This window comes from Bos taurus, chromosome 24 (assembly GCF_002263795.3).
Source record: "Bos taurus isolate L1 Dominette 01449 registration number 42190680 breed Hereford chromosome 24, ARS-UCD2.0, whole genome shotgun sequence".
NCBI classification, from domain to species: Eukaryota; Metazoa; Chordata; class Mammalia; order Artiodactyla; family Bovidae; genus Bos; species Bos taurus.
In genome coordinates, this window is record NC_037351.1 from 34,556,343 (window position 1) to 34,582,801 (window position 26,459).

Genomic DNA, 26,459 nt, shown 5'->3' on the forward strand with positions numbered 1-26,459 from the left:
AGCCCCCCAAAATAAAATCTGTCACTGTTTCCATTCTTTCCCCATCTATTTGCCATGAAGTGATGACACCAGATGCCATGATCTTCGTTTTCTGAATGTTGAGTTTTAAGCCAACCTTTTCACTCTCCTCTTTCACTTTCATCAAGAGGCTCTTTAGTTCTTCACTTTCTGCCATAAGGGTGGTGTCATCTGCATATCAGATGTTATTGATATTTCTCCCAGTAATCTTGATTCCAGCTTTTGCTTCATCTGGTCTGGCATTTCTCATGACGTACTCTGCATATAAGTTAAATAAGCAGGGTGACAATATACAGCCTTGATGTACTCCTTTTCCTATTTGGAACCAGTCTGTTGTTCCGTGTCCAGTTCTAACTGTTGCTTCCTGACCTGCATACAGATTTCTCAAGAGGCAGATCAGGTGGTCTGGTATTCCCATCTCTTTCAGAATTTTCCACAGTTTGTTGTGATCCATACAGTCAAAGGCTTTGGCAGAGTCAATAAAGCAGAAGTAGATGTTTTTCTGAAACTCTCTTGCTTTTTTGATGATCCAGCGGATGTTGGCAATTTGATTTCTGGTTCCTCTGCCTTTTCTAAATCCAGCTTGAACATCTGGAAGTTCACAGTTCACACACTGTTGAAGCCTGGCTTGAAGAATTTTAAGCATAACTTTGCTAGCATGTGAGATGAGTGCAATTGTGTGATAGTTTGAGCATTCTTTGGCATTGCCTTTCTTAGGAATTGGAATGAAAACTGACCTTTTCTAGTCCTTTGGCCACTGCTGAGTTTTCCAAATTTGCTGGCATATTGAGTGCAGCACTTTCACAGCATCATCTTTTAGGATTTGAAATAGCTCAACTGGAATTCCATCACCTCCACTAGCTTTGTTTGTAGTGATGCTTTCTAAGGCCCACTTAACTTCACATTCCAGGATGTCTGGCTCTAGGTGAGTGATCACACCATCGTGATTATCTGGGTCGTGAAGATCTTTTTTGTACAGTTCTTCTGTGTATTCTTGCCACCTCTTCTTAATAACTTCTGCTTGTGTTAGGTCCATACCATTTCTGTCCTTTATTGTGCCCATCTTTGCATGAAATGTTCCCTTGGTATCTCTAATTTTCTTGAAGAGATCTCTAGTCTTTCCTATTCTATTGTTTTCTTCTATTTCTTTGCATTAATCACTGAGGAAAGCTTTCTTATCTCTCCTTGCTATTCTTTGGAATTCTGCATTCAAATGGGTATATCTTTCCTTTTCTCCTCTGCCTTTTGCTTCTCTTCTTTTCATAGCTGTTTGTAAGGCCTCCTCAGACAACGGTTTTGCTTTTTTGCATTTCTTTTTCTTGGGGATGGTCTTAATCACTGCTTCCTGTCCAATGTCACGAACCTACGCCCATAGTTCTTCAGGCACTCTATCAGATCGAATCCCCTGAATCTATTTGTCACTTCCTCTGTATAGTCATAAGGGATTTGATTTAGGTCATATCTGAATGGTCTAGTGGTTTTCCCTACTTTCTTCAATTTAAGTGTGAATTTGGCAATAAGGAGTTCATTATCTGAGCCACAGTCAGCTTCTGGTCTTGCTTTTGCTGACTGTATACAGCTTCTCCATCTTTGGCTGCAAAGAATATAATCAATCTGATTTTGGTGTTGACCATCTGGTGATGTCCGTGTGTAGAGTCTTCTTTTGTGTTGTTGGAGGAGGGTATTTGCTATGACCAGTGGGTTTTCTTGGCAAAACTCTGTTAGTAGGGCCTTTTAGTAGGGCCTCTTCTTTCAGTAGGGCATAATAAAGCTGTCTATCTGACCTTTCAGATGCGAGAAAGAATTTCTTTGCAAAAAATCCTGAAGTAAAATCTAAACCCCCTGAGTCCATCCAAGTCATGAGTATTTATTAGTGAATATTCAATTCATTGGTGCTAGAACCCATACGTTGATCAACAGTACCTTGAAAGAAGCAATTAGAGTACATACAAAATTGTTCTATATATTCTTAATTATAGGCTTTTTGTATTTATTTCTTTTGTGTTAAATACATCATGAAAACAAAGATAGTAAATGCTTTAAATAGACAAAAGGGATGCAGGGTTAAATTAGAACCTTAAATAATCTTGATTGATTAATTAAGTAGAAAGACAAAAAGAAAATGAATTTTAATTGACATGAATATAGATTCACTAAGCCAAAGAGAACCCATGCAGACACAAGTCAGGATTTTGTGTGAAGATGGCAAAAATACATATGTGGGGTTATGGTTGATGGAAAGTTTGTCAGTGCAGAATGACTGCGTAAAGGTAGCATGATGTTGCAACTACCACTGCTACTAATTAGCTAATGGTCTTTGTATAGTTACTGTCAGCCAGTGCTACTCTAAAGCCCTTCACTTATGACCGCTGACCCAGGACAGGCAAACAGGATTGTAGGACACAGAGCTATTCTTTCCTCCCCCAGGTCAGCCGAACACCAAGCAGTAGCATAGTGGGGACCCAGCCTTCCAGCTCAGGTGCCATGTCCCTCGCAATTCTACCTGCCATGATGTTTTCACCGCAGGTAAAATTCCAGTCTCTATTTGCTGAGCTTTGAGGGGACAAGAGCTATTTCTCAGGATAGGAATAGATGCTCATTCCCTGGTGGATCAGATGGTAAAGAATCTGCCTTCAGTGCAGGAGATGTGGGTTCAATCCCTGGGTCAGGAAGATCCCCTGGAGGAGGAATTGGCAACCCACTCCAGTATTCTTGCCTGGAGAATCCCATGGACAGAGGAGCCTGGCGGGCTACAGTCCATGTGGTCACAAAGAGTCAGACATGACTGAGTGACTAACATTTTCATGTTACAAATAGAATAGTTAGAAGACATTTTTTAATTTGAAGCAAAAACATTTAAGTTTGACTTGTATTCAGAATTGTTTTATTCTGAATTTATTATTTATTGGAGGCCTACACATCTACATAGGAAGAAGTTGCAAAGATTCTGCTTTTGGTAGGAAAATTTAATACCACTTTGATATATAGTTTTCTGGTTTGAATCCATATGTTGACTTTAGAGAACTAGAAATGTATTTTAGTGCATTTAATGACATTATCAAACATCCTTGTTTCTTTGGAACAGATTTCTAAGAACCTTTTAATGCTCTAATACAGGCCCAGGAAGACGATTTTATATTATATTGTCAAGATCATGCATAAAAATAACAAAAATTATTTTCTTGGTTTTTAGATATGTGGTTTTTAACAACAGAGGAGTGGCGGGGGAGAATCTCTTGGTAAGTAAATTTAAAATGACAGCAGCTTAATTTTTAAAGAAATCCAGTTTTATAACAAAAAGATACTCTTTTTGATTTAAGATAACTTATTATATCTATAATACAAGTTCATTGTGGAAAAATACGGGTAAGACGATAAAAAGGAAACTTGTAAAACCCATAATTACACAACCAGGGGAGTCTTCTTAGTCTGTGTTCATCCAGATCTTATATTTAAATTTTAAAATGTTACATATTTCTATTTTTTTAAATAAGGCCTTATTTTGTAACTCAACTTTTTATACTTACTGTAGGTTAGCGTCAACAAATATTTATCAACATCATTTTTAATGAAAAACACATTTTCTTTAAAAATTAACTAGTGCCAAAAAAAAATTAACCAATAGAGTAATACTTGATTTACTTAAGAAATTTACTGTTACTGTGAAACAGATTGACTGCATGTTATATGCTTATTTGCATGCCAAAGTTTACATAGAGGAGATATTATTTTAAATCAGTTTTTTCCCCCCTTTTCTAAGCCCTAAGCTTTTGCTAGGATAGAATTTCTTGCATCTCTTGGAAAATCATCACTATCTGGTGTTCTACCCGTGAGTCGGAATGAGAAATATTCCACTCACTGAAATTTTCTTGAAGCTTTTCAACTGTTAGTCCTTCACCACTTCAACAGGTCAAAGGCAATTCTATCAGAATAGAAAGAACTATTTTTTTTGAATCATTGATAGAGAATGATATTGACTATCAATAATTAAGTCATGCTGGAAATAAAAATTTACAATCATGTCACTATGTTGGTACATTATGAGAATTTGGGGGGAGAAAAGAGCTCTTGCACTTTGCTTGATAAATCCTGGAGGGGATCAAGATCAACCTGATTGCAAAAGCTAAAGTTATAAAGTGTTTATGGTCTTACTCCAGTTCCTTGTGAAGGTGAAGATTCCACTTTCCTTATTTGGTCCAGCCCTGTAGGAATCTCGTAGGTAGGTTTGTAGGTACTCTAAAAGGAAAGATTTGAATGTGTCACTGGCTCTGGACCAAGCCAGTCATTTCTGAGCAGCTCCTGTCTGCTGTGTGTCCTTCTAGATGCTTCCAGGACACAAAGCTGGGAAAGGCATGGTCTTAGCCTCTCAAGAAAATAACATGCTGAAAAGTAAAGGCCATTTGGTCCCATAAAATGAGAACAAAGGATCTGTTTGTTCAGCAAAGCTGTGTTGTATGCCTATTAAATCAGGTACCTGTACAAGGCCATAGTGAAGAATGCACACATTATTACACACAGCCCTAACCCTTTCTTAGGAAACTTGAGTTGCAAGAGACGGTACATAAGTTGCAAGAGATATATAAAAATATACACAGTACGGTGCTAATTGTGACCACAAAAAGGTGTCTTACAGCTACAGAGATTAGAGGGAAGGAGTAACTAACTCCCGGGGGAGGTGGGAGAACATAACATTGGAGGTGGGTTTGAGCTGGATCTTGAATGTTATGGTATTGAACCAGCAGAGGGGAGAGAGAAGCTTTCTCAGCATAAAGAACGAGATGTTAAAGAGCATGGACAGCAAGTCCTTATTCGTGGAGGGATAACGATGGTGATCATTTTCTCTAATGTTTATTGGATCCTTCGAATATATCAGTTATGTCTTTTCCTATTGATGTTCAGCAATAGAAACAACCCTGTGATTTATGTGAGGGTAGCCACCATGATCCCCATTTTCTAGATGAAGAAAATGAGGCACAAGCAGGCTAAGAATGTGCCCTCACCAAGAAATTCAGAGCCAGGATTCAGACCAGGTAGGCTGACTGTGTGCTTATGTTCTTGACGTTTGTGCTGTGCTCCTTCTTATTGCTCAAGAAGTGCTAGGAATTCTCCCAGAAGGGGAGGGCCAGATTTTGAAGAGTCATGTGTAGAACCCCAAGGAACCTAGTGTTGAACCATTAACTCTTTCTAAAGTCTCTTTTATGGATGTATAATTGACATATAAAATAACCTGGTCATGTTTTAGAAAGAAAACTGCAGCAGAAAAGTGATGGAGGGGAAGGAGGCTTGGAGGCTTGGCAATTACTAAAGATCTATTCAGAGTGTGAGGGGCTTCCCTAGTGGCTCAGTGGTAAAGAATCTGCCTGCCAGTGCAGGAGATGCAGGTTTGATCCTTGGGTCAGGAAGATCTCCTGGAGAAGGGAATGGCAACCCACTCCAGTATTCTTGCCTGGGAAATCTCATGGACAGAGGAGCCTGGTGGGCTACAGTCCATGAGGTCACAAAGAGTTGGACACCAAACAACAAACATCAAGAACATAAGCACACAGTCAGCCTACCTGGTCTGAGCAACCAAACAACAACAATCCAGAGTGTGAATGTAGAGGTCGGGGAAGAGAACAGAAATGAGGGGGTTTTCTGGGGCAGAAAGAATAGTATTCATTGTATTGTGGGAAGTGGAGAGGAAGGAGTCAATGTCAGCATGTCTAGTTTTGCTGAATTGTAAAAGGCTAATATGGTGAAGGGTGATATTTGCCGAAATAGGAAATGTAGGAGAATTTACAAGATTTGAGTGTTATCAAAATAACAAGTTCAGTTTTAGATGTTGGGGATGCTTTGATGTCATCCAGGTGGAAATTTCTCGTAAACACTCAGATGTACTAGACTGGCTGTCAGAAGAGACATACAGGCTGGAGAAAGGCATCATGGATTATGGGTATACAGTGGAACCAGGAGGTCAGGAGTGGATGAGAGTGCTTAGGAACCATTGGTCTAGCAAAGGATAGACTCTTAGAACATGAAAAACAGGAAGGAGGAGAAAAAAAGATGAAGAGGAGGAAGCTTGGGAAAACTTCTGCCTGAGCATTTACATTTAATTGGAAATTTACTTTGAAAGAAGGCAGCAACCCAGTAACTTTGAGCCATAAATTTGCACCTTCATGCTCAGTCATGTTCTACTCTGCCTGCCAGGTTCCTCTGTCCCTGGGATTTTCCTGGCAAGAATACTGTAGTGGGTTGCCATTTCCTCCAGGGGATCTGCCCAACCCAGAGATCAAACCTGCGTCTCCTGCATTGCAGACAGATTCTTTACCTCTGAACCACTGGCAAAGCCCCATAAACTTGCATAGATAAAAAAAAACAATCTCCACAAGAATACTTCAGCAGATTTTACAAAAGGATAATAATTAGATAATTTTTTTTTTTTTTACTTCTAAAGAACTCACTGAGTTCTAAGCAGGAGGATAAGAGAAGCTTGGTCTCTGGCGTCTTTTACAGTGCCTTGGTTGAATTCTGATGAACTGATACCCCCAGCAAATATCTGTATCCTAAACGCTAATTTGATCTAACTTTAAAAAGAATAGGATATCAAATGACTTAAATGTAATGACTAAGATCATGGCATCCAGTCCCATTACTTCATGGCAAATAGAAAGGGAAAAAGTGGAAGCAGTGACAGATTTTATTTTCTTGGGTTCCAAAATCACTGTGGATGGTGACTGCAGCCATGAAATTAAAGGATGCTTGCTCCTTGGAAGAAAAGCTATAACAAGCCTAGACGGTGTATTAAAAAGCAGAGATATCACTTTGCTGATGAAGTTCATATAGTCAAAGCTATGGTTTTTCCAGTAGTCATGTATGGATGTGAGAGTTGGACCATAAAGAAGGCTAAGCACTGAAGAATTGATGCTTTTGAACTGTGGTGCTGAAGAAGACTATTGAGAGTCCCTTGGACAGCAAGGAGATCGAACTAGTCAATCCTAAAGGAAATCAACCCTGAATTGGAAAGGCTGATGCTGAAACTGAAGCTCCAATACTTTGGCCACCTGATGAGAAGAGCCGACTTATTGGAAAATACCCTGATGTTGGGACAAATTGAGGGCAAGAGGAGAAGGGGGCAACAAAGGATGAGATGATTGGATGGCGTCACTGACTCAATGGACGTGAGTTTGAGCAAATTCTGAGAGATAGTGAAGGACAGGGAAGCCTGGCATGCTACAGTCTATGGGATCAAAAAGAGTGGGACATGACTTAATGACTGATCAATAACAAAAAATGAAATATAATTTAATATATATTTGTACCCAAATGGATCACAAAAACGAATTGCCAATATTGATTGTTAGAGCTGGCTTTGATATTGAGAGCTCTTGAGAGCCTTTCTTCTTTCTGCCTTAGAGCTATGAACAATGACTGTTTCAGACTAGAGGAACTCTATGAGTATTTATACCTTCCCTGTTCCAGAAATGACTGAATATAGCCCAGACCCAGAGTAAGTAAGACTTTAGGGTAGTCATGATAAAGAACAAGAGATGAATCAGCAAAGATCAAACAGGGAGAGGAACTGACTCGAACTGAAATTAATCCAAGAGAGCTAGCGAAGGTGACATAGAATTTAGGGTAAGCCATTCTCTTAGGGGGGGAAGAAAAGCAAGAGGAAAAGATTTGCTGAAATAAGTTGGTGATATACTTAGAATTTATAGAGGTGGTTATGGCCCCTGCAAAGCAGAATAAGAAAGTAGAAATCTTCCAGCACCATATTGTCCTTATTTTTAATTAGTCTTTGCAAGATTGAGAGAAAGCCAGAAGCCTTGCTTGCTGGGAAATGAGAAGCCTGCGCTTTTCCCTCTCTGGGCCTCTGGGCTGTGGAAGACAGAGAGTCCCAGTCTTAGTAGACTAATCCTCAGATATCCCTGCAGGCATCCTCAAGGTGGACAGTGCCTTTTCTCAATTTTCTGCAGGTTGGTTTTCAAGGTCAGGAATCCAGGAAGCCAAGTTATACACAAACTTCCTCATATTAGTGATTACTTTGGGAACTGTCATGTTCCCAGCTTAGTTTAGGAATGATGATTTACAAAGAACTCAGTGAAACCTGAGTTTGTTAAAGGTTACACTCCCTCTCCTTTTATTTATAGGGTTATGCAGATTTCTATGTCCCTAAACCCAACCAGAAAACCCTCTCAGCCACTTTGGAACATATTCTGGGAGTTTCTCAAAAACTGAAAAATTGAGTTGCTGTATGATCCAGCAATGCTGCTTCTACGTATATATACAAGAAATGAAAATATTTATTCATACAATAACTTGTACACACGTATTTATAGCAGCATTATTCATAGTAACCAGGCTTCCCAGGTGGCACTAGTAGTAAAGGATCCATCTGCCAACGCAAGAGATGTAAGAGATGAGCGTTTGATCCCTGGATCGGGAAGATCTCTTGGAGGAGGAAATGGCAACCCTCTCAGTATTCTTGCGTGGAGAATCCCATGGAGAGAGGCACCTGGTGGGCTACAGTCCATGGGGTCTCAAAGAGTCAGACAGGACTAAGCACACACACACACGTTCATAATAACCAAAAGATGGAAGGAAACAGACGTCCATCAGCAGACAAATGGATAAATAAAATGTGGTACAGCTAGGTCATGGATTATAATTCAGCATTAAAAAATAAATAAAGTGCTGATACATGCCACAATATGAAAGAGACTTGAGAACATTATGCTTAGTGAAAGAGATAAAAGCCAGATAAAAGATCACATACTATATAATTTCATTTATAATTCTAAAATATTCCAAATAGACAAATCTGTAGAGATGGAAAGTAGTTTAGTGGCTGCGTTGGGCTGAGGAAGCGGGAGTGACTGCTAATGGTGGAGGGTTTCTTTGGGGAGTGATGAAAATGTTCTAAAATTTTGATGATAGTTGTACAATTCTAAATATACTTAAAAAATCCACATCTTAAATGGGTGAACTGTATGCTAAGTGAACCACGCCTCATAAAGTTCTTAAAAAGAAAAGGCTTAGGACTTCCTTGATGGTCCATTGGTTAAGACTCTGTTTTCCTATTGCAGGGAGCCTGGGTTCCATCCCTGGTCAGGGAACTAGATCCTACATGCTACAATTAAGACCTGACATGGCCAAATAAACAAATAAAAACAAATAAATATTAAAAAAAGAAAAGAAAAGCCTCCTTCAAGTACTTTCCAGTTCAAGTTAGAGCTGGTTCAATGGGTTCGGGGGAGGGTTAACAGTGGAGCAGAAGCCAGAAAATACTTTTAAATACTTTGAGTGAAAGTCATTCAGTCATGTCTGACTCTTTGCGACCTCATGGACTTCAACCTGCCAGGCTCCTCTGTCCGTGGGGATTTTCCAGGCAAGAATACTGGAGTGGGTTGCCATGCCCTCCTCCAGGAGATCTTCCCAACCCAGGGATCCAACCCAGGTCTTCCGGGTTGCAGGCGGATTCTTTACCGTCTGAAACACCAGGGAAGCCCAGAAAATGCTTTAAAACCATGCTACTCCAAACGTGGTCTCTGGACCAACTTCCAGTTTTCAAAGTATCAGACACCATTGCTAACAGGATGAGAGAATGTGAGCCAACTTCAGCTCCAAGCACTCTGCCGAGGTGAGCTGATTTTTCCTTTCTCATAGAAACACTGTCTGGGTGAGAGAAGCAGCGCAGATTTACATTCTGACATCAGCCCCTTATCTCACCCTGGCCTGGCACTTTAAGTAGCTCTGCTTCAGGGATCCTCTAATCCAAAAAAAAAAAAAAACCACGAAAAAACCCTCATTTAATAAATGAGGACACCTCTGGAGAAGTGGGCTGACAGGCCTGAGGTCGTAAAGCTGATTAATGGTCTTAGGGCAGGAACTCCGACTGTCCAGTGTCTTAACATTTCAGCTCTGGCTTTTGGTCAAGTCAGGCTGAAAAGCTGGGGGTTGAGATAAAGAAGGTTTTCGAAGAGAGGGATCTTGCCTCAATCTCCAATGCTTTGGATGGTTAATTAAGGACTCAGATCTAGAGAAATATGCTCTTGTTCCCTGCTGAGCTTTTCCACCTTGGAAGTTAATGGGGTAGGTGGGATTTAGGAAATTCACAAGGGATAAAGGACTTGCTGGAGGAGGAACATACAGTGCATGGCAGGCCAGGGCACAGTTCAGACTCTCACCTTCAGGCACCGCCTTTCCCATACCCAGCCATTGTGTGCCACCCACGTTTGCTCTTTCCTAAATGCTTCCCCAGATAGCCTCTTCTGCTACCTATCACAACAACCCCTGAAGGTCATCAGTCAGGTGTGGATATGAGTGTGTTGAATCCTTTAGAATTTTCTTCTAGTACTGATAGGTGCAGTTCAGTAATATCTTGTAATATCTCAGTATTATCAATGTTATGAGGTGGTATCACTCACTAATATCAACTCTTGGTGGGTGTGCAAAAGATTGTACACTTCTCTATAGTTAAACAGTTTTCAGTGAACTAGAGGGAAGTTGCTATATAACACAGGGCACTCAACCTGCTGCTCTGTGACAATCTGTTGTTCAGTCTTTAAGTAGTGCCCTACTCTTTGCGACCCCATGGACTGCAGCATACCATGGACTGCAGGACTGTGACAACCTAGAGGGGTGGGAAATCCTATGGACAGAGGAACCCGACATGCTGCAGTCCATGGGGCTGCAAGGAGTCAGATATGACTTAGCTACTGAACAACAGCTAAGAGGAGTGGGATGTTGGGGTGGGGTGGGAGGAAGGTTCCAGAGGGAGGGGATGTATGTATACTTATGGCTGATTCATGTTGTTGTACGGCAGAAACCAACACAACATTGTAAAGCAATTATCATCCAATTAAAAATAAGTTTGAAAAAGAATTTTAGGAATGGTATATCTTTAAGGAATAACAGTTATAATTTTAGGAGCAACAATGATGTGATAACCAGCTACCATTTATTGAACGGTTTCTTTGTGCCGTGTTAGTCAGTCGTGTTCGACTCTTTGTGACCCCACGGACTGTAGCTGGCCAGGCTCCTCTGTCCATGGGATTCTCCAGGCAAGAATACTGGAGTGGGTTGCCATTTCCTTCCGGGGTTCTTTCTGATAGAACCCGGGTCTCTTGCATTGCAGGTGAATTCTTGACCATCTGAGCCGCCAGGGGTTTTGCTGTGAGCTGTTTAGCAGTACTTCGTGCGCTGCAGGCAATCCCTGTAGAACTAGACGTTCCTCTTCCCCAGTCACTCTAGGTAGGCTTTGTCATTCTTGTCACTGCAGCCTCCTCCTTTCTTGGCTCAGCTCTCACCCTGGTTCTTTATTCCCTTTGAGCAGTTCCTTCTCAGCCCTGGCTGCACAGTAGGATCCTCTGAAGAACTTCGAAAAATCTCTGATCTCTGAATGCCATCCTCCAAAGATTCTGATTCATTTGACCTGGGGTGGAGTCCCCGGGTCTGTTTTTGTCCTAACGCCCTCTTTCTGTAGGCCTGGCTGAAAATCACTGTGAGGTGGTGCGGAGTCCCAGGTTTCTCAGGATCCTGATCTGAGAACTCCTGTCTGTGTGGCTGATCTGCTCTAAGCCACTAACAAACTGTGCTCATTTATCAGAGTCGCTTTGCAGCATGACTGCGTAAGCATGTGTGATAGCCATCCAGAATGTTGGCAGGAACACGGCATACAGGCTATCTTGGCCTCAGAGTTGGCCAGGATATTTCCTGGGGCCCTTTGTTTTGTGGTTGGTTATTTTAAATAATTAAATTCTCAGGCATATTTGGCTACCTGGTGGTTTTGTATGTCTATCCACGGAGGTGAAATGATTATTCACTGTAGAGCTGGTTTTGCTTAGAGATGCACATACATTTGTTTTCTCTGACTCCTTATTTAACAAACTCAGCTTCCAGAAATAGGGTCACTTTTCCTAAGAATGATTCAGGCAGCTCACTAAGTACTGGACTGGGAGTGGGTTGAGTGAAAAGAAAACAATACAACGACAAAAACGGGGAGAGCAGTTAAGAAGTGTCAACTAAAAAAGATGTGCAACTTGAGAGTTGTGAGTTAAGTTTTATTTGTGGCAAAATGAGGACTGCAGCCCGGGAAGCTGCATCCCAGATAGCTCTGAGAGACTGCTCCAAAGCGGCTAGTGGGGGGAAGTCAATATATAAGGTTTTGGTGAAGGGGGAGTTCAATACCATGAAGCACTCATTTTACAAAAGGTTTTTTGTTAGTCATGAGGATCTGATGTCACCATGAAGGGATTTAGTACTGCTCTAGATATGAGGAGATGCCAGGATTGAGATCATAAAAATCTGTTCCTAAAAACATACAACTATCTAAAGTCCACCAGATTCCCTGGAGCCCAGCGTGCCTCACTCCCCTGCCGTCCCTCAGGGGTTGTTGCAGGTCAACAGCTATAGCAGCATGGGGCTCAGTCTCCGGAGAGGCAGCGGGCAAATGCCTTTGTTGTTCAGTCGCTGGCAATGCTCTTGGTAAGTGCCAATTTGTAGTTGACAGAAGCATAGTTAGTCCTATTATAAATGGATTATCCCTTTTGGGGTAGCCTACATCCGCACAAGATTTCACAGAGTTTATTTAAGCATCATCATATCAAAGTACAGACCTTTAAATGCTAGTAAGAAGAAGACTGTAAAATGAAATATCTTAAGCTCTTGATGTTTACCAAGACATTAGAGTAAATGTGAAATGTAAGTGATTTTAAAAAAGATCTTTGTGTACCTTTTCCAGTTTTATTTTTTTCTGGGCAGAAAACTGAACTCTTTTTATGAGCTGGCCTGGTTCAGTGTAGGATATGCGGCAGGCATTGAAAGGTCCCGGGTTATGGCTTTTTCTTCAGATTAACAAATTAATCTGCTCCCAGAATAGCTAGGGAGAGTCAGGCTATCCGATTAACAGGGTGAATTTTAATTTTTTCTATACTCCCCACATTTTTTAAAGGAAATTTGCATTTTATAAAACAAATGACTTCTAAATCAGGACAAGAAAATTCTCTTTCGGGATAAGGAGAAATCACTGTGTCTACTTTTTGGAAGTTATGGGTAAATTAGATATCATTCATAGATAAATATAAAATATATGCTTTATTCTTTTCTGATCTATTATGTATAAATAATTTATAGTTAATTTTACTACATTATTCTCATCAAAGCTTTTTTTAAAAACTAACTTCTGACAGTCATGTACACACTGCTTTATTTAAAATGGGTAACTAACAAAATCCTATTGTATAGCATATGGAACTCTGCTCAGTGTTATGTGCCGGCATGGATGGGAGGGGGTTTGAAGGAGAATGGGTACCTGTTTACGTATGGCTGAGTCCCTTCCCTGTTCACCCGAAACTATCACAACATTGTTAATCGGCTATATCCCAATATGAAATGTTTTGGTGTTAAAAAAAAAAAAGAAAATTAACTCTAATAGCCATTTAAGAAATTACTATTGTTTCTCTCTGATAATAGTTGCAGTTGAACAATATGAATAATCTTGGTTTGTAATTATCATCAAATTATTCTAACTTGTAAAAATACTTATGTCCAATGTCTGCTTGAAGGTTATCTCTCCTTTAGATTTTTCTGAATTTTTGAAGAATACCTTTCTCATTCTCTTTTTCCTATAAAAGGAGTTCATCACTCAATTGAATCCTGCCAGGTCATTCTTCCTTCCTTTAGTGATTAGATGTGGCTTACTTTACCTCTGTTCTGGAAGCATGAAATAAGGCAAGGATTACTGCAATATGATAGTTGTTAGTAATAATATTAATAGTAGCCCCTAGCAACTGGGGCTTCCCTGGTGGCTCAGATGGTAAAGAGCCTGCCTGTAATGCAGGAGACCTGGGTTGGGAAGAAGAGAATTAACTAACATGCTTTATCTAAAACGATGTTACTATCATTTATTAACACATATATGTGTAATCTAGAAAGATGTTACTGATGAACCTGTGTGCAGGGCAGTGAAAGAGACAGAGACAGAAAGAGCTGACTTGCAGACATGGCGGAGAAAGGAGAGTGAGGCAGATTGAGAGAGTAGCACTGAAACATGAACATCATCATAGTAAAATAGATAGCCTGTGGAAATTTGCTGCGTGAAGCTTGGGGCTCAAATCCGATGCTCTGTGACCACCTAAAGGGTTGGTATGGGGTAGGAGGTGGGAGGGAGGTTCAAAAGGGAGGGGACATGTGTATATTCATGTTGATGTATGGCAGAAACCAACACAATATTGTAAAGTAATCATCCTCCAGTTAACTTAATTAAAAAGATGCTATAAATTTATATCTTCAAATCTGAAGAAAATTTCTGCCAATTTGATGTATTACCCCCCATAAATGTCTTCGCTGTGTGTCCTGGATGAATTCTTTCTTTAGTGGGAGTGAAGTCCTATGAAGAAAGCATACGATGTTTCCTGCTGGAGCCCCGTCAGGTAGTGAGAGGTTGTGTGATAGAACTACATAGTTTTGCATGTCTGAAGTTACCAGGTCATCTCACTTTCCATCTTGTGTGTTTCCGTGTAATCTGACAAGTGTTTAATGACTGTCCGAGATGGAGAGGAGTCATAGTAAGAGAGAGCGCCTCACATATATCACAAGGGCTGGGAGCAGGCTGGCCAGGACAAGTCGGGATAGAATTGGGAAAGGCTGTGAGTTCCTTGGGATAACAGGGGCCAAGTCTGACCTTTTGTCTGATGTTTATTGAATTAGTTCAAGGCATTTCAACAGGCAGAGCTGACCTTGCAGGCCACGTGGCAGAAGTTTACACAGGTGGCAAGGGCATTGAGAAACTTAGCAGACGAGAGAGGGGCAGGGTCCATGGCCCAGAATCCATACAGATGGAGGAACACTGAAGCACAGGGCTGGAAAGGTGACTGGGCATATTAGGAAGGGCCTCAACAGGGGACTTCGTATTTAATTCAGTCGGCAATGGAAAGCTAATGGAGCATTTTAATCAGAAACTCTGTCCTGATTAGAGCTCTAGGAAGATTAATCTCGCAGTGAGTGGGATGTGTGATTATGGATGGTTATTAGGAAAGGCTGGGAGTTAACCATGTCAGAGGGTATCACCTCATGGTCCAAGCGAAAGGTACAAAGGCCTGGGAGCTGAGAAGGCTGGTGCCACACCCCTCCCATGACTTTTTCCTCTTGACACGTACCATTCCCATCTAGCTTACCTGATGGCTTCCCACCGCAGGCACTCGCATCTCCAACAGTGGCGGTGGGAGGGCCCCGAGCCACAGAAGGCTGCTGAGCCTGTACTGAGGGCAGACCAGGTGCCGGGGGGTTAATCTCCAGGATGCCTCCACCAGTGGTGAAGTTAACTGTGCGTGCTTAGTCGCTAAATCGTGTCCGCCTCTTTGCAACCCCATGGACTGTAGCCCGCCAGGCTCCTCTGCCCATGAGATTTCCCAGGCAAGAATACTGGAGTGGGTTGCCGTTTCCTTTTCCACCAGCTCCCTTGTCACTCGGTTGAGATAACTTTGAGCTTTGTTCAACAGTTTTCCAAAGTGCCCCAATGGGACTGAGTCCCAGTCATGCACAGCCACAAACTGCTGGCTAACATTCCTGATTGCTTTCTACCCGTTCTGACTCACCACTCCCCTGCTCCCACTCACTGCTATACCTTCAAATGAACCACTCACCTTTGTCCCAGAGGCCTTCTGAGAGAATCTAATATACCAGGTCTTTACTCGAGTAGAAAGAAGGGCTTGCCTGTGTGTCCTGCAAAGATTCTGGAGAGGAAGAAGCTATAGGACTTGGAAGTGTATTGACTGTGGGTTAAGGGAAAGGAAGAAGGCAATGTCACCTACAGTTTTAACTAAGAAAATGCAGACATCATTCATAGGAAAACGGGAAGTTAGGGGAAGCATTAGTAATTTTCATGAAGAGATAAAAGGGTTTGCTTTGGGGCATTTTGAGTTTGAAGTACAGATAGTACTTTACTTCTAGAACTTTAGAATTTGCATCTGGAGCTCAGGAAGAAGGAAGAGCCTGGGGATTCAGGTTTAGTTGGAGCCAAAGGCAACAGGAGAAGGGGGCGGAAGAGGATTAGATGGTTAGATAGCTTCACCGACTCAATGCACATGAATTTGAGCAAACTCCAGGAGATAGTGAAAGACAGGGAAGCCTAGCGTGCTGCAGTCCATGGGGTCAGAAAGAGTTGGACACTACTGAGTGACTGAACAACAAGAGGTATTTGGTGAAGCTGTGAAGGTAAACGGGACCTCCAGGAGCTGAGTGTGGACCAGAGAATGAACAGATGCAGGCCTATGACAGAACTTCCGGAACTGAATCCTCCCTTTTGGGGTGGTAGGAAGAATGACAGGAACTAGCAGGAAATGGAAAGCCAGTGGCCGGAGGAGGATGGGACACAGTCATCACGGGAGCCTAGGGAAGGGTTGGAACCAGGCAGATGAGGCCAGAAAGGCTCTGTGTGTGCTGAGTTTCAGAATGCTGGGAGCTTTGATCTGTTAAGGGAGTGTAATTTCCTCGGTTTTGTCTCATCACAACAAAAATTTGAAGCGATGGACGTTAAAGCCCTTGGCAGATCACAGCTCTCAGATAGTGTTACAGCACAGTTTTATTTAGATAAAGGAAAATACATCCTCGAGGCCTGAGCGCATGCGGACCCAAAAGACATGAAGAGAAGAGGGAAAGAGAGCATGCACGTGCGGGAGAGAGACCCTGGCCTTTTGGCTCCTCTTTTTATATGTTTTTTCCTCCCCCTGGGCCTGCCCTATGTAATTGGGCTAGCCAGGAGTGCTGTTTGTTCTACCTGAGGGCCTCGATCCCGTCCTCGGACCTTCCTTTCTTCTATTTTCACGGGCTTTTCCCTTCCTTGTCTTTTAGCCACCGCCATTCTGGACTGCTTTTTTCTATTCTAACTACCTAACATTCCCCCCTCAAGAGATGGGAGGCCCAATTCTTTGGGAATAGGGGCATCAAGGTCTTTCTGGCTACTTCCTGCTGAACTGGGATGGCGAGGGGCATTGGGCCTCCCCCTTTTTCTAGTCTCAGGCCTCAGAGTCCTTATAGCGGTGTCCATCTAACGGTCAGTGATATTTTCCATGGTCAGCGGTAGTTTTATATATCCTTGTTGAACTTGCACTGCATGCTGTGGCTTGTTGACCTGGGCCAAGACAAAATGGATTCAGTTCAGTTCAGTTCAGTTGCTCAGTCGTGTCCGACTCTTTGCAACCCCATGAATTGCAGCACACCAGGCCTCCCTGTCCATCACCAACTCCCGGAGTTCACTCAGACTCACGTCCATCGAGTCAGTGATGCCATCCAGCCATCTCATCCTCTGTCGTCCCCTTCTCCTCCTGCCCCCAATTCCTCCCAGCATCAGTCTTTTCCAATGAGTCAACTCTTCACATGAGGTGGCCAAAGTACTGGAGTTTCAGCTTTAGCATCATTCCTTCCAACGAAATCCCAGGGCTGATCTCCTTCAGAATGGACTGGTTGGATCTCCTTGCAGTCCAAGGGACTCTCAAGAGCCTTTTCCAACACCACAGTTCAAAAGCATCAATTCTTCAGCACTCAGCCTTCTTCACAGTCCAACTCTCACATCCATACATGACCACAGGAAAAACCATAGCCTTGACTAGACGGACCTTAGTTGGCAAAGTAATGTCTCTGCTTTTGAATATGCTATCTAGACAATTGATAATACATGGAGCAATCATAAGCAGCATCAATATGGCATAATAAGGACTAGTAGGGGCATTAGTCAACTCCAAATTCCCATTGCCAGGATGGCTCAAGTGCCTTCTTATTCAGGGATCAGAAGATCTATCTCCTGTCTGTTTTGAAGTACAACCCCTGCCAAGCCGTTGGCTCTTTAGAGCTGTCCTGAGAAATCTTATCCCCAGAAACTAGATTTTGGGGGTGTTCATTAGAATGGCACTCATTTGCAGTCCTGAATAGGTATCTGAGATCTCTGGGGGCTCACAGGTGTATTGAGTATCCTCTTCTGTTTTCTTCCACGGCTTGACTCATGAGTAGGAGTCATGTCCTGGTACTTTGACTGCTGTAGGGGTAGAAAGTATTACAGGGTAGGGGCCCTTCTATGTGGGCTGGAGTTGAGCCTTTGGGGACCCATCTTTCCAGACTTTAATTAGGACTTGAGTCCCTGGAGCATATAGTGGTGACTTGTTAGAATCTTTTGGGTCCTGGTTCACACCCCACAAGCGTATATCCTGTTGGAATTGACCAATGGCCATGGTATAAGACTGGGGAGTCTGAGCCTCTGGATCTAGGAAGAGGTCATTGACATAAACAAAAGGTCTCCCATATAGCATCGCATAAGGACCAAGACCAACCTATTCCTTAGGGGCAGTATGGATGTGGAGGAGAGCTACTGGTATGGAAGCTCCTTTCCATCCCAGGGAGGTCTCCTGGGTTATCTTTTTTATCACTGATTTTAAGAATTGATTGGCTCTTTCTACTTTTCCTGAAGACTGAGGGCTCCAGGTACAATGGAGATAATAAGTAATGCCCAGTGCTTTAGAGACACCTTGGGTGACCTTAGAAGTAAATGATGTCCCACTGTCACTTTGTGATGACCTGGGCAGACCAAATCTTGGAATGATTTCATGGAGCAGATTTTTTATCACTTCCTCAGCCCTCTCAGCCTGGGTGGGAAAGCCTTCAATCTATCCTGTGGATATATCTATCATGACTAATAGGTATTTATACCCTGGAGGAACTGGCATCTGAGTGAAGTCCATCTGCCAGTCCTCTCCTGGGTGGGTCCCACGTCGTTGGACGGGCTGGGCCAGCTGGGGTCTTTGAGCTCCTTGGGTGTTGTTAAATTGGCAAGTGAGGTAAGAGGAGACCACTTGCCTTATAGTCATTTGGAGGCCTGTTCTTCTGAAAGACCTTTCTAGTAATCTTTGGAGGGTCTTTTCCCCTAAATGAGTGGTGGCATGTAAGCAGTTAACCAACTTCCATTGGAGGTTCTGAGGCAGAAAAAGGCGTCCCTCCTTTTGGAACCACCCCATATGATCTTCTTGAAAGCTCTCACTCATAGTTTATGAGTCTCACCTTCAGTATATGAAGGAGTTTCTGGCAAATTAGTCTGCGGAACTAAGGTGGCAACGCCTATTAGGTCATTGTTCTGTAAGGCTGCTCTCCTAGCTGCCTGATCAGCTGCTTGGTTCCTCCGTGCCACTCCATGCTCCCTTTTTGGTGTCCTTTACAGTGGGAGACTGAAACCTCAGTGGGCAGATGGACCACCTCCAAGTCTAAGGATTTGATCACCATATTTGATTGGGGACCCTCAGGTGGTCAAGTGGCCTCTTTCTTTCCAAATAGCAGCATGTGCATGTAGCACCAGAAAGGGATACTTGAAGTCAGTGTAAATGGCTACTCTTTCTTTCTCCCAGCTCTAAAGCTAGAGTCAGGGCTATGAGCTTAGCTAATTGGGCTGAAGTACCTGGTAGCAAAGGTTTAGCCTCTATGGTCTCAAAATTGGAGACTACTGCATATCTAGCTCTTCTTTTTCCGTCCAAGACAAAGCTGCTTCCATCAGTGTACCAGATTTCCTCAGGATTGGTCAGAGGATCTTCTGACAATCCCTCTTGGGGTTTTGTCCATTGGTCCAAGGTTTCTAGGCAAGAGTGAAAGGGGGAGAGCCCTCAGGGGTAGGCAGGAGGGTGGCTGGGTTAAGAACCTCACAAGGGGATATAGTGAGGCCTGGATTTTCCATCAGCACTACTTGATATCTGAGGATTCTTTGATCAGTTCAGTTCAGTCACTCAGTCATGCCCGACTCTTTGTGACCCCATGAATCACAGCATGCCAGGCCTCCCTGTCCATCACTAACTCCTGGATTTCACTCAAACTCATGTCCATCGAGTCGGTGATGCCATCCAGCCATCTCATCCTCTGTTGTCCCCTTCTCCTCCTGCCCCCAATCCCTCCCAGCATCAAAGTCTTTTCCAATGAGTCAACTCTTCGCATGAGGTGGCCAAAGTATTGGAGTTTCAGCTTCAGCATCAGCCCTTCCAATGAGCACCCAGGACTGATCTCCTTTAGGATGGACTGGTTGGATCTCCTTGCAGTCCAAGGGACTCTCAAGAGTCTTGTCCAACACCACAGTTCAAAAGGATCAATTCTTTGGCACTCAGCCTTCTTCACAGTCCAACTCTGGTCCACACAGTCAAAGGCTTTGTCATAGTCCATAAAGCAGAAATAGATGTTTTTCTGGAACTCTCTTGCTTTTTCCATGATCCAGTGGGTGTTGGCAATTTGATCTCTGGTTCCTCTGCCTTTTCTAAAACCAGCTTGAACATCAGGAAGTTCTCGGTTCACATATTGCTCAAGCCTGGCTTGGAGAATTTTGAGCATTACAGAACAGCTCCAAGGCACTGTCAAAAGACAGAAGAGTGAGTGCTTCCCCCGTGGTTGGGATGATCCTCCCACTCATTAGCATATGAATTCACCCAGCTTGCAAAACCTAGCCAGACCAATTCCTTTGGTGGAAGCACTTGCCCTCTGCAATGGTCCACACTCTGAAGAGTGTACTTCTCTCTGAATCCTAACAAATCCACCTCTCACCTATCTCTGTGTCTCTCACTGAATTTTTGCAATGAGACATCAGAGCCTGAGCTTCATTAGGTCCTGAAGCCACTCATCATGGGTTTTGGCCAGGCTTAAGTCCCAGGAGAGAGGAGCTGAAGGATGGGAGGAAAAAGCAGAAGAAAAAACGTGCCAAGGAATCCCCTTCATAGCCTGCTGGAAAATCTGCTGAATACCTGACCTGTGCTCACAGTTTTCATTGGCTTGATCCTTGGCACAAAGAAGATTAAGGACAGAAGAACCCCCACCACCTTGGGTAACAGCTACTGGGGCTCAGCAGAGAGTGGAGCCTTAGGGACATACTGAGACGTAGCCTCTCCAGAGTCCCTACTTGTGCCCACTGCCGCTCGCCTGTTCGTGGCGGGGTTTGAGGAAACAAGAAACGAGAGATTTTAAAGGAATAAAGATTTTGTTAGGCATATGTCCCTCCAGCCACAGCACCGAGGGCCTCCTACCTTAACCGGAGGTCTTCTGGAATCTGAGACAGCCATGTGAGCTTTCTGCTGAGTTAGTTTTTCCCTGTTCCGGTTTCCAGCACGCTGGGCTTCTTGTCACTTCCCCTGCACTGGGTTTTCTTCACGTTCTGCTTCCACCATGGGAGCTTTCGCTGAGTTGGGCTCCTGCTTTGCTTGGCCTCCTCTTTGCAGGGGTCCGCGTCCAGGTTGTTTCAGCCAGGTTAAATAGATGTTAGGGGAGTGTGTAATTTCCTCGGTTCTGTCTCATCACAACAAAAATGTGAAGCGATGGACGTTAAAGCCCTCGGCACGTCACAGCTCTCAGACAGTGTTGCAGCTCAGTTTTATTTAGAAAATAAAGGAAAATACATCCTCAAGGTGTGAGGGCATGCCAACCCAAAAGATGCGACGTGAAGAGAGAGAGGGCGCGTGCGCAGGAAAGAGAGCGAAAGAGAGCATGTGCTCTCAGGAGAGAGACCCCTGGCCCTTTGGCTCCTCTTCTTATGTTTCTTACCACCCCCCAACCCCCACCCCCCGGGCCGTCCTATGTAAATTGGGCTAGCCAGGAGTGCTATTTGTTTTACCTGAGGTCCTCAGACCTTCCTTTGTTCTATTTTCGCGGGCTTTTCCCTTCCTTGTCTTTCAGCCACAGCCCTTCTGAACTCCTTTTTCCTATTCTAACTAGCTAACATTTCCACACCAGCGTTATTGGTTTCCAACTCAGTGTAATCCATTTGGGAGAAAAACATTAAGGGAAAGAGAAGCTCCTATCTCTGAGGGTCCCAGATAATCGATTTGCTTATTAAACATCTCATGGAATCCTAGTGCTTTATGATAACTAGTTTACTTACTACAAATATAAACCCTGAGCTTTGCTACTTTGTGACTTTTGGTAAATTACCCAACCTTACTGAGCTTTGGGTTTCCCACTTGTAAATAAGGAAACAGCTGTTATCCACAGGCATTCCTGGCACTAAGATCCTAATAATTTTCCCTGGCCATTTTTAATCATACCCTAACTCTGTGTGCAGAGAAGGCGATGGCACCCCACTCTAGTACTCTTGCCTGGAAAATACCATGGACTGAGGGGCCTGGTGGGCTGCAGTCCATGGGGTCGCTAGGAGTCGGACACGACTGAGCGACTTCACTTTCACTTTTCACTTTCATGTATAGGAGAAGGAAATGGCAACCCACTCCAGTTTTCTTGCCTGGAGAATCCCTGGGACGGGGGAGCCTGGTAGGCTGCTGTCTATGGGGTCGCACAGAGTCAGACACGACTGAAGTGACTTAGTAGCAGCAGCAGCAACTCTGTGTGTGCTTTCCTGGTGGCTCAGTGGTAAAGAATCTGCCTGCAGTGCAGGAGATGTGGATTCAATCAGGAAGATCCTCTTGGAGAAGGAAATGGCAACTCATTCCAATATTCTTGCCTGGAGAATTCCATGGACAGAGGAGCTTGGTGGGCTATAGACCATGGGGTTGCAAAGAGTCAGGCATGAGATTAAACCACCACCACCAACTCTGTGTGTATGTTCATGTATCTGTGTGTGCAAGTGTGTATACACATGTATACACTTACTTCACTTGAAGCCTGCATAACAAGAATATGTGTTGGTAACTGTTTATATTAAATAATACAGAAAATTTAAAGCTATGCAGTGTGAATAAACACAAATACAGTAAAAATGCTAAAGGATATTTTTTTTTCACCTGAATTTTTGTGACAAATTCTGCAGTTACTATGAATAAGCATGGTAGTAGACATTGGTCTGTTTAGATTTTACATTGAATTTGTGCCCCTCAAATGCATTTAATCACAAAGTATTTTTGGAAGTATCTCAGCTTCATCGTGTATTAGCTGTTCTTGAGTTTACAGGAATTATTTAACCTCTCTAAACTCAATTTTCTATTAATAACTCAGTTTCCTAAATAGGATCTGCCTTGGGGTTTTGTGGGCACAAATTTAATTATTCAATAAGTGTTAGCCATTGTAAATCCTGTGAGGTTAACATTTGTCTTTTGGAGAGTTTTATATTTGCAGATCTCAAAAAGATGGTAGTAGGAAATAGGAGTGTTTTAACCTTGAGTTTAGTTGCAGGGATCAGTGAAAATTGAAGTTTTCTCAGACTACGCATTAGTGATTGAATGGTGGGTGACACATAATCTTCCAGTCATATTTTATTGGAATATTACCATCCGGGTTGTACAGATAACTGGTTTTGGCTTTTTTATTAGGGCAATGTTACCAGATTTATCTCTTTGTTGTTAAGTTTCTAGTTATTTTATCTCATGCATACTTTATTCATGCACACACTCTCACATACATTGTACAGACAGGATTGCCCTCTGCTCCCAGATCTCAAATAAAGCATCTGTGAAGCTTTTCTGCTGGAAACAGAGCCCTTATTGATGGAGTTCACATGAAAATCATTTGTTTTAATGCATTATGTATTGAGGCATAATCAGCTTTACATATTTTAACATTTTAAGTGTCTGTTTTCAGTGTAGCGCAGCTGGGGTTATATGGAAGTCTTATTGAAAAAGAAAATATCTAATTAATAAAGCAGACTGCATGTTGCTTGATCTAGAGTGAAGGCAGTGTCAGAAAAAAAATCACACTCCTTCACTGGTAGACAGCATTCAGGTTATACCTGAGCAGGAAGGAGTTACAGTTTAGATTTTTTTGTGGATTATTGAAAACCTTTTTTGTTTGCTTGATTGTGTTGTTGTTTTTTTTTTTTTTAGTAAGAATTACTTTGGGGCTTGCCCAGTGGCCCAGTGGTAAAGAATATGCTTGCCAGTGCAGGAGACAAGGGTTTGATCTGTGGTCCAGGAAGATCCCGCATGCCATGAAACAGCTAACTGCCGCCGTATGCTGTAGCTACTGAAGCCTGCACTCACGTAGAGCCTAGCTGGAGTAGCGCCTGTTTGCCACAACTAGAAAAAAGCCTATGCAGCAATGAAGACCCAGCACAGCCAAAAATATAAATAAATAAATAAAATTATATATTAAAAAAATAATTGCTTTGGCATTGTCAGGCCTAAATTGTTGTTGGTTTCCTATAAAAAAGTATCGTTCTCCACTTTTTCTTCCTAAATTGACTCTGTTCTTTAGTTAGAGACACATTTGAATAGAGTATTGCATATCTGTCTAATTTAAGGTATTTATATTGGTCTTGTCCCATTTCCCTCCAGACTTCCTTGTGTGATTAGAGTCTTTTGTTAGTGCCAACTCAGGTAGTACTGACTCTAAATGGCATAAATTTGAACTGCAAGACAGAAAATGGAAAATTATCCTGACTCATATAGTGTGTGCAAACAAAGGTCATTTTCTCCCAGTTATGACTTTTTGCTCTTTTTTACATTTCTGTGTTACACAAATGATTCCCCTCCCAATTTTAATTTTTGTGCTTTACCTGTTGTTGCTTGCAGACGCCAAGGACTTACTGTTGTTCGAACACTGAAGACTTGGAGACAGTCATTCACCACGTCCACAGTCTGTACCCTTCTGCTCCATTTCTGGCAGCAGGAGTGTCAATGGGAGGGTAAGATTTTTCCTTTCTAAAATGTCCTAGAGGGAAGTGGTCCTAGTGCCTGTCTCTTTCTGATGACCATAAGCTAAATGGGCATTTAAAAGCAAATGTTTGGGTTGCTCATATTTTATCACATATGGTTGGATGAAAATGTTAGTTGCTCAGTCGTGTCTGACTCTCTGCGACCCTACAGACTGTATGTAGCTCACCAGACTCCTCTGTCCATAATATTCTCCAGGCAACAATACTCAGGTGGGTTGCCATTCCTTTCTCTAGGGGGATCTTCCTGACTCAGGGAGCGAACCCGAGTCACCCTCATTGCAGGTAGATTCTTTACCATCTGAGCCACCAGGAAAGCCTAGCCTCATTTGTGCTAATTTTTTGTGTGTTTTTGTTGTTGTTGTTGTAGTAATAGTGAGCTTTAATAAAAAACAAAATTTTTATTATATGGCATTTTGCTGTGCTTAGAGGACCTAAACCATTGTCCAAAATCAGCAAACACATGGAAACAGAAAATATTTTTTCTTAATTCTATAGTCAATGTATCTGTCAATTTTCAAAATGTCTTGCGAGCATGCTTACTTGAAAATGAACAGCTTTACAAATGATGGGCTCTGAAAGATTGGCTCTCACCGTAGTTTTTTAGACTCTGATAAGCATAAAACTAAGAAGCAAAGAATACGTTTCTTACATTAGCATGGAAGGTCGGACTTGACCTACTAAAAAGGAAGAAGTCTGAATCAGGGCAGAAAACCCAGACAAAATCTGTGAATTGTGCTTAAAGAAAAGTATTTCACTTTTTCCTTTGCCCCACAATGAGAACCTTAAAGGACAGGGTGGCAGCTGAACTTTCTTCCCTTAGTCATATAAATTCTTGAATTTTTAAAAAGCCAGACTTTATGTAAACAGGCCCTGATTCTTTATTCAGAGGCTCCTGGGAAATGCCTATTCTTGTCGAGTTGAAGTCTCAGTGCCTGAAGGCAGAACTTGACCATTAGCCTTTGCAGCTGGTTGAATATTAATGTCTTGTAAATTGTTGAAAGGGAAGTCCCCTTTCTAGTTGCCTAGCACTGTGACATGTTCCCAAGTGGGTTTACCACTCTGGGATGTGGTTTATAGCTTGATACATTTTTTTCCTTTTGGAGATGCAGCAGACAAAAGCATCTAAGACCCTTATGCCCAGACTGGGTGATCCCCACGCCTGTTATGCCTGGGGCCAAGCAGCAGTTTGAGCCAGAACTAAGTCTCACCAAGGAATCCACGCTGCTCCAGACCTGGTCACATTCCAGTCTCCCATTGGGTTCCTAGACTAGCTTTAAAAATGTATAGAAATTTCCAAGTATATATGAGTAGAAAGAGTATGATTCCTCATAAATATTCATCTCCCCAGCTTCAATGACTGTCAATTCAAGGATAATCTACCCTCCATTCCTTCTCAACTCTGATTACATTAAAATAATTTTCAGACATCATTTATAGAGATTTATGGGTCTCTGACAGGTAGAGTCTCTTAAGAAACAATAACAACAACTCACCACAGTGTATTATTACACCTGAACAAAGCTAACAGTAATTCCTAAATGTCATCAAATATTCGATGTCAGTATTTCATTTCACTGTCAATCTGTTGGCTGGTTTTTACAGTTTGTTTGAGGCATGAGCCAGATAAAGTCCACATATGGACAGATTATGTCTCTTAAATCTCTTAATCTGTGAGTTCTTTATCTTTTCTATCTGCTTTTTTTTTTTTCTTGGTGAAAAAAGGGAGTCTTTTTCTTATCAAAGTGACATGGCCTTTTTATGGGGTGATATCTTGATGTTATTTTACTCCTGAGTAATAACCAGGAAGTGTCCCCACCTACTCGGTCACAGCTATTCTTGGTGCTTCCTGCTC

The 26,459-nt window shown here is 42.4% G+C and overlaps 1 protein-coding gene across 1 annotated transcript in view; it reads left to right on the forward strand.

Moving 5' to 3' along the window:
- ABHD3 (abhydrolase domain containing 3, phospholipase) overlaps positions 1-26,459 on the forward strand; it is a 49,666-nt gene that overhangs the window by 14,907 nt on the left and 8,300 nt on the right. The window contains exons 4-5 of the mRNA NM_001076187.1: positions 3,212-3,257; positions 24,465-24,577. Coding sequence (NP_001069655.1) covers positions 3,212-3,257; positions 24,465-24,577 — 159 coding nt within the window. The remainder of the gene's footprint in view (positions 1-3,211; positions 3,258-24,464; positions 24,578-26,459) is intronic.